Here is a 9,039-nt window from a genome sequence, read left to right on the forward strand (position 1 = left end):
TCAGCCAGGTCACGATCTCGCGGTCCGTGAGCTCGAGCCCCGCGTCGGGCTCTGGGCTGATGGCTCGGAGCCTGGAGCCTGTTTCCGATTCTGTGTCTCCCTCTCTCTCTGCCCCTCCCCCGTTCATGCTCTGTCTCTCTCTGTCCCAAAAATAAATAAACGTTGAAAAAAAAGATAACATTAAACATGCAGTTTCACTTAACACTGTCAGCTGCCAGAGTGAAATCCTTTGATAAAGCTTGCTGGTCCAGCTTCTTACCCTATCGGGAAAGCAAATGAGGTCTTACTGCCAATCACATTTACTTTTGCCTGTGTTTGGCCTCAGGGATATGTCTCTTTCTTTGCAATAGTAATCATAAACCCATTTTCTGATGTGACTTGTTGATTGGGTCTAGTGTTGGCTGATGGACAAGCTCTTTAATTCATTCTTACACAATTCTGTCGCATCTTTGGTATCTCACTGCGTCCGTATTACACCTGGGAAGGTACTTCTTAAAAACAAATTTTGTCACAATGAAGCTGTAAAATAAGAGAAGATGGAGTTCTAAAGTCTAAGAACACAATGGAAAGAGTTCTAGAATTTTGGGTGTACTCCATTTTTCTCTTTTGGACCTGATTTCTTTTTTATAATGAAAATCTCTAAGGTTCCTTCTAATTTGGTCTCAGTGATTCTGATTAAGTTTAGATATTTTTGCTGAATACTACCCTAAAATGACTATTGCATTAATAATCTTTTTAATTCATTCTTTATTAGCTAGACACTGTGCTGAGCATTTAACCCTAGACAGGAGGTCATGTCACAAAATGTGCTGTTTGACTAATACTATGGGTACAGCCCAATAAGTGAATACAAAAAAGCCCAGATGTCACTTTAGTCCCAGTGGTAGGTCAACAAAAGCTAAAGGCAGTTAGGGAATGGTAGATAGCTGTAAGTCACACCATTTCTAGGAAGCTACTCCGTGTGTCAGAGAATACCATCACGAAACCACAGTCTCCCACATGTTTCCAGATCACCCATAGCCATTAAGAAAAGGACGAGGGAACCTAAGACAAAAACTTACATTCAAAAATGCTGGTGTTCACCTGAAATGAAAGATTTCACTTTCAGAAAGTTATTCCTTTAAAGCTTCCCCTCCAAGCCATTTACCTTTTCTTATCTCACATTTCCTAGTAAGCTGATTTATTTGGGCATCACCCCACACCCCCATAGCCCTACATACACAAACAAACAAATTGTTATAATCTTGGGCCACGCCTATCACTGGCAGTTCTACATGGATTCCATCTGAGGTGCTCTTCTGAGGTCTGAGAGGCCATACCTATATATTCCTATTTCACCCTGCAAGAAGGGAGTATCATCTAGGATTTCATTGCCCAATGACCCCACTCCTTCAGTCCCCACACTCCCAGTTCCCAGTTGTCTGCTCCTTATGAATGGATCAGGGATGGCCACTGTACACCTGACCTCACAGATGGAGTTAGGGTGAACGTTTGTGCCACAGCTGAGGCCAAATTCAAAGAAGGGCTGGCTGGAGGAATAGGAATCCTTTGACAGTCTTGTTACTGATCACAGGAGTCTCTGCTCGTCGTCCTGGGAAGATCAAATTGTTACTCATGTCTGAGAAAATGGAAATAACTACTTGTTTACAAACACATGCTTATATTCTGGACATGTGTGAAGATGGGGGTTTGACTAAGATCACGAGATACTAGATTTAATATTTGATCCCTTTGAAATACACCATGCAGGGGTGCCTGGATGGCTCAGTTGGTTAAGCGTCCCACTTTAGCTCAGGTCATGATCCCGTGGTTCATGGGTTTGAGCCCTGCGTCGGGCTCTGTGCTGACAGCTCAGAGCCTGGAGCCTGCTTCAGATTCTGTGTCTCTTTCCGCCCCTCCCCCACTTGTGTGTGCTCTCTCTCTCTCTCTCTCTAAAAAATAAACATTAAATAAAAATAAAAGACGCCATGCAGATAGAATGAAAAAGTAAAAGCTTTAGAAATACACAGAAATCTTTTTTTTTTTGTCAAGAACAGTGCCTTAGCACTGAACACATAATGTTCTAGGAGCATAGAAAAAAGCTTTTCATCAGAACTTTAGGGATGAAAGCCTTTGGTTAAACGGCAAAATATAGAGTCTGTTAGTATCATCGTATCAAAAAGCAGAGCTAAGTACTTCCGAAGGTGAGTTTAAAAGAAATATATCCTAAAAATAAAGGACAATAAGTTTCTGGAGAGTTAGGAATGTCCTCACCCTTCAGTCTCCTCAAGGACTCAGAAGGCTAGGCAGCTTCGTAGGTGTGGTTCAGGAGTCTTTGCTGTTGCTAGGCAACAGTCAGTCTGTCAATCTGAGGGGGTGCCTCTCCAGAGAGCATGGGTAAGGAAGGGGACAAATGCCTTGATTGACCTTTATCCCTGTACTCAGTGTTAGGAGCAGTCAGGATTTCCTGATTCATTGCTAACCAGGAAATCCCAGCTGCCCAGCGGCAAGGGGTTAAAAAACAGTTCTGAAAAGCTTTTTATGTTCTGGAGAGCAAAATTACACATACATGCAAACCACAAACACATAGCACCTGGGTAAATAAAATGTGGCTGAATAAAGGCCAGGCTATTTGCAAAAGGGAATCTGGAAAACATTTGCTTTTGGGTGGTTAACATTACTTACACTTTATGCATTTTTTTAAGAAAAAGAAAATAGAGGAAATGTGCAAAAAAAAAATCAGAATTTTAACATGGCTGTTGAAAATGAGATTTCAGTTACTTTCCAAATCCTAGGAGTGATGGAGATTGAGAGGGGCATAGAGCTACTACTGCACAAAGAAGTAGCAACACTTTCAGTACAAAAGTTGTTAAACAAAGACCATTTCCCAGAGATAGAACTGTGCTATGGGATACACTGAAGAGGTCATTAAACACTGTCCTCCAAACATGGGATCAAACGTCAATAGTAAATAGCAGTAAATAGTAAATAGTGAATGGTATCAGTGTACATAATAAAGACTAAAAATGCTTAGAAATTCAAAACCATTGGACTTCATGATAAGTCAGATTTTCTGATATGACAGAATTTGAGCACCCAGGAGTTCATGCTAGAGGATTTATGTTGAGCATAACTTGTCTGGGAACCTACATGCCTAAGTGATTTCTCCTTGAAGGAAAAAATCATCATCTCATTATGGGAGGGGTTCACTATCAGTAGAAAGCTATTAGATTGAACCATAAGAAATTGCTAGTTTTGTAGGTCGGTAACTTTCAAGATCAGCAATTTCATATACTTCAACCTAAAACTTTTGTTTTTTTCTAAGCCATGTCAAGTTGGGGTTCACAGTTACATTTATGGAGAGAAAGGGGGTAGGTGAGCAAATAGTTTTTATATAGTTCAGAAAATAAAATGCCTAAGCAGAATGAGCGGAGTTCTAATTGGGAATGTTGCAGGTGTGAAACCAGCATTCTGAATCTACCAGAGAAGGTTTCAGAACTTTTCATCTGTAATAGAGGTAGAAGTTTGGTGGTGTCATGGGAATAAGGTAGATTTTTCCATAACAGAGTGGTGACAACACAGAAATAACTCCAGCATTAACCTATCCTAAGTGGCAAACACAAAAGTAGGAATTAAGAACTAAGTTCTCAGGTTACCTCTGCTATTAGTTGCTATTTGGAGATAAATGAGAGCATGGTTACGAAAAATAGTAACAGTACATCTTGTTCATATGTACAAATTATTAACAAATGGAACAAAAGAAAACTACATAAAGTTGTTTCTTAAACAATTGTTTATTGTCTTTATACCATAGCACCATAATTTTGTTAAGGGCACAAGACTGCCCACTGAATCTTGCATTTTAAAAAAATAAAACAAGGAACCCAAACATTTACCACCTAAGGAATTTGGGGTTACATTAAGTGTTACCTCTATGTAGAAAAACCCTGCTAAAACATCTTACACTCTCTGCAAAATGTGTGCATTCCAAATAAATAGTGAGAATAGAGCACAATCTCTAAACCTCTTAAATGCCTAGAAATCCTATATGTTAACTACTCTGTTCTGGACTTGATAGTGCCAAGTCCCTGTAAATTGTAATCCGTGTGCAAGGGACTCTCCAAATACAACCAAGCACAAATGATAACAAAGGAGAGGGAACATAGGCACTACAAATTCTAATAAACAGAGAGTCCCAATTCAGCTTTGAATTTTTCGTATCTTTCTAGGTTTCAAATTTTCAGTATTTGTGAAGATTTTAAAAATAAGGTTTATGATTTGCAAATGTACAAAGTTTAACATATGACAAATGTAAAAATGCCAATGGCTACATATATTTATTTTTTTTATTACTGTTTTTTATTTTTGAGAGAGAAACAGAGCATGAGCAGGGGAGGGGCAGAGAGAGAGGGAGACACAGAATCCAAAGCAGGCTCCAGGCTCCAAGCTGTCAGCACAGAGCCCAATGCAGGGCTTGAACTCTGGAACCTCGAGATCATGACCTGAGCTGAAGCCGGACACTTAACCGACTGAGCCACCCAGGTGCCCTGCCAATGGCTAAATATAGATAAAATAATACCAAATATAGATATATAAAGCTATTATGATAAAAGACATTATCAGGCATCTCTATATATTCCACCCTATAATCTCATAAATCAAAGCTTTTAGCTGTCTGGATTCATATGTGACTGTATTCTTTCCAGTATGCATTCTTTCTTCTTCCAGAGGTTGTTCAATCACGGCAGGTATGTTCCTGCCATAAAGTTCACATTGTTCTAGAAACTGGACACATTCTTGAATAACACTGTCACGAAGCACGATCGTGTGTTTTGACATGTTTTCTAATAAGGACAGGAAGCATCTTTTAGCATAATACCAGGTATCAGTTCCCAGTTTCTTATGATAAGGCTCCAGGCTTTTGATCACCCGAGAAATACCAAAGTCATAATTTCCTTTGGCACAATAAAGTGTGCCTATCACCAAATTCACAATGCAGAGGTGGTAGATTTTCTTATCGGGGTCATCATAGGACAGCTGCTCTTCCTCCTTTTCAATCTTCCTCATCAACTCCTCAGCTTCTTCATTCTGACTGGTCATAATATATGAAACACACAGGTTAGCCAGCACAACAGCACTGACATTCAGGATGTGGTCATAATGCTTCTTGACTATGGGTTCATAGAAACCTATAGCTTCTTTGTATTTGTTTTCCTGCATGAACAGGACATGAGCCACGTTCAACTTCCACACGTCATGGTCATTACAGAATTCCACAGATTTGCGGAAGATCTTTTCCACCATTGGATAATTCTCAAGGTTCCAGTAGATTTTGGCCTGGGCCATCAACACAGGAATATACTTCTCCAGAGTGTCATCATAGTCATTCACTGCCTTTTTGACAGCTTCGTCGTCTCTATGGTGTCTTGCTTCCTGTACTTGTTTGGTGAGTCTCCGGAGCTGTTCAGTCAGCATCCCTGCTAGCCCATCAAGCTTAATGAAAGCCTCTTCAGGGGCTGTCTGGCAGGTGATCAAGGCATCCAAGAAGTCATAGAGATAGGGTGTGAGGAACTTGTAAGTCAAATGGGCATTCTCGGCCAGGACATCTGCTGCCAGGTCGAAATACTCATACTTACAGTAGAGCAGCAGCAGGTTGCCAAAGGTCTCCGGGGGAAAAGGGTTCTGTTGGAGCAAAAACTGTAGTTTTTCAAACCCTTCTGTAGGCCTGGCATCCATGTTCATTAGCGCCTGGTTGTGCAGGGTCACGGGGTCTAACTCTTCTTCTGCCCTAGGTGGCATGTCAGTGAGGGCTTCCTGGGCCGCCTCATAGTTTCTCAGTTGGTATTCTATGGCTGCTTTGAGGTTGAAGGCTTCCACCAGGGCAGTCTGGTGAAGGACTAAGGTGTTGCCAACACTTCGAACATCGATGCCCTCAGTGGTCATGCCCACACCTAGCTCCGGGTGCTGGCGGATGCCACGCTCAATAATGTCGGCGATGTGCTTCAGGGCCGGGGCATAGTGCCGGCTACTGTAATAGGCCAAAGCCAGGTTGTAGGAAAGGTCAGGCCGGTAGCCCGAAGCCTGGAGGGCCGCAAAGAACTTGGAACACGCGGCCTCATACTGTCCCTCCTTGTAGAGCAAACACCCCAGGTTGACCTGACCATCGGGCTCGTTCTCGCCCCCACTGTCCTCTCCCCCTTCCCCGCCCAGTAGCTGCTCCACCAGGCTCTTGGCCCCGGGCAGGTCGCCCTCGCTGTACTTGATCGCGGCTTGCAGACGGAGGACGCGGTTGTGGTAGGCGGGGTTGTCCAGGAGGAGGAAGGCGACCCGGGTGGCCTCTGGATAAAGGCAGGCCTTGTACAGGGCCTGGGCCTGGTACAGGCGGTACTGCTCCAGTTCCGGGTGCAGCTGGCCCAGCTGCTCATAGCACTCGGCCGCCAGCGTGAACTCCTGCAGGCGGTAGTAGCAGTAGCCCAGCAGCGACAGGCCGGCGCGGCTCCTCGGGCTCCGCTGGAGCTCGCCGCCCAGCAGCTGCACGGCCTCGGCGTAGCGCGAATCCCGGATGAGCCGGTACACGACGGCAGTGAACTCCCCATCGGGGATCTGCGCGCCGCTCAGCCCGGCCATAACCACCAAGCTGGTGGTGCGTGCTGGTTACCATGGCAACAAGCCCACCGGAAACGGAAGACACAAAGATTATTCCGGGTTTATATTTGTTGGTTTGCGTGCTCCCAAAGTTACTTTGCTGGGGGAAGACCAGACTAGGGTTGGAAAGGAATCACTAATGTGAGGGTCTCATATATGGACTCGTCCCCGAAGACTCCAGAGTGTGAGCGGCGTTAGCAAAGAGGAAATTCCCCCGGTTTTCAGTGACCGAAACTCCACTTCCCGGCATGCACCGGCCAATCGCGCAGCTGCCCAGGACGCTGCCGCGCTGCATGCTGGGAGGCGTAGTCTCTGCCGGAAGGACCTGCGGTCGTCAGAAGGTGAAAGTTCAGGGACCTTTTCTCTCTACAGACAGCAGGATTACTGGCTCCCTGTTCTGTCACTTAGGTCTCTGGCGCGGAGAGGAAGGTTTAAGGGCTGAAGTCCCTTGCGTTTTTGATCCTTTATAGACTATGTGGTGTATATCAGTAGTTTCGTTGCACGTTGTTTTAGTGAAAGAAACGGGAACTGAAAAGGCGGAATGTCAACTTGGCATTCTCCAAATAGAGAAGGTTCAGTTTTCAGGCCTCATTGAGGACGTAATAAGAACAAAATAGTGCAGCGACCAGGAGTCCTTATTTTGTTATTTCCAGAGGTTCACAGAAGGAAAGAGTGCTGTGGATCTTATCTGGTACTGGGGAGGATTGCCTTTAGTTCCAAGTGTCTCCCTCTTACGCTACTCCCCCTTTTACACGACGACAAACATTATTAAGCACATATTAGCGTTTAAACCTGGCCCTACACCTTGCCTTACTCCAAATTTCACTACCAGATGGAGACAATGGAAAAATCCATGACCTAGTCTTTTCCAAGGTGGAGTGGGAATAAAAGCACGACCAAAAGTATTCTCTTCTAACTCTCCAAACCCACTTAGTTTGTGTGTGCTTGTGTATGTGTGATAGAGGGGGGCGAGAGAGAGAGAGAGAGAGAGAGAGAGAGAGAGAGAGAGATCCATCCAGCCTGTACTTGTCAGGCTTTAATGATGTTTGGGATATCACTGAACTGATAAAAATTGGATTTTCTTTTAGTAAAAAGAAAAAGAAAATTTCGTACACTTTAATTTTTGCCCCTCAGATTCTTAGTTTGAAGATCTCTGGAAATTTGCTACTGCACACACACACACCACACAAATTCTGAATTTCCTTTTGTTACTTTGTCTTTATTTGGAATAGATGCTCTAGATTCTGTGTTACAGCCTCAGAGCTATTTTGTATAAATCCTTTTGAATTTAATGGTGCCCCTCATAGAACAGTGGAACACTAGGGACTTAGTTATTCTATAAAGTTATAATGGATTACTAATAAAAAACATACCCATAATTTAGATTGATGTGGAGACTGTAAAATTTGTGGGGGATGAACACAATTTTATCAGTCAAGAATTAGAAAAGTAGACAAGATAGCAGAAGACAAAACTGGCTTATCCCATTCAGGTAGTGGCAGTTCTTAAGATAATAAAATTAGCTCTAACTTATGAATATAATAGGCAGTGCCTCTGCTGGTGGCCTAAGGTAAGGGGGTTTTCTTTCATAGCCTTCCACAGTCTTTCAGATTTCCATTGGCCTTGGTACAATCCAAGATAAACATAGTCCAGGTAAAAGCGTGTCTTTGCTATATAATTCAAGAATTCAATGCAAATCTCTTATTGCCTCAATAGTGTTGCAGCCCGTAAGTCTTCTCTATAAATAAATTTTGGTGCCAATATCAACCATATTATAGAGCACTCTATTAGACTATTTACATATATTTTTTCTAAGCTTAATAAGCACCCTGTATTCTGCTTAGTAGATAGAGAAAAGAAACAACTGGACCATGATATCCAAAAGCTAAGTTATTAGGAAAGAGTGACTGTTGAATTAATTCAATATATGTTTATTAGCTAAGGTCTTAGTTTTTCTTTTTTTAATTTTGTTAATGTTTTTATTTTATTTTTGAGAGAGAGGGACAGAGTGTGAGTAGGAGGAGGGGCAGAGAGAGAAGGAGACACAGAATCTGAAGCAGGCTCTGGGCTCTGAGCTGTCAGCCGAGAGCCTGATGCAAGGCTCATACTCACGGACTGTGAGATCATGACCTGAGCCAAAGTTGGACACCCAACTAACTGAGCCACCCAGGTTCCCCTTTAAGGGCTTAGTTTTAAGGGAATACTAGTATGTTGGTTTTTTGGTTGTTATTTTCCCATTAGAACAACCACCTTGGGGTTCCTGAATGGCTCAGTTGGTTAAGCGTCCGACTTCGGCTCAAGTCATGATGTCATGGTCTGTGATTTCTAGCCCCACATCAGGCTCTGTGCTGACAGCTCAGAGCCTGGAGCCTGCTTCAGATTCTGTGTCTCCCTCTCTCTCTGCCCCTCCCCCCA

The 9,039-nt window shown here is 43.2% G+C and overlaps 1 protein-coding gene across 1 annotated transcript; it reads right to left on the reverse strand.

Moving 5' to 3' along the window:
- Positions 1-3,754: 3,754 nt before the first annotated feature.
- On the reverse strand, positions 3,755-6,724 carry TTC30B (tetratricopeptide repeat domain 30B). The gene has a single exon (XM_045480302.1). The coding sequence runs from the start codon at positions 6,604-6,606 to the stop codon at positions 4,609-4,611; it is 1,998 nt and encodes a 665-aa protein (XP_045336258.1). The 5' UTR covers positions 6,607-6,724; the 3' UTR covers positions 3,755-4,608.
- Positions 6,725-9,039: the final 2,315 nt, after the last annotated feature.

Source organism: Leopardus geoffroyi, chromosome C1 (assembly GCF_018350155.1).
Source record: "Leopardus geoffroyi isolate Oge1 chromosome C1, O.geoffroyi_Oge1_pat1.0, whole genome shotgun sequence".
Taxonomy (NCBI): Eukaryota; Metazoa; Chordata; class Mammalia; order Carnivora; family Felidae; genus Leopardus; species Leopardus geoffroyi.

Excerpts from the sequence above, each read along its gene's own strand:
- TTC30B (XM_045480302.1), bottom strand. The coding sequence starts at position 6,606 with ATGGCCGGGCTGAGCGGCGCGCAGATCCCCGATGGGGAGTTCACTGCC.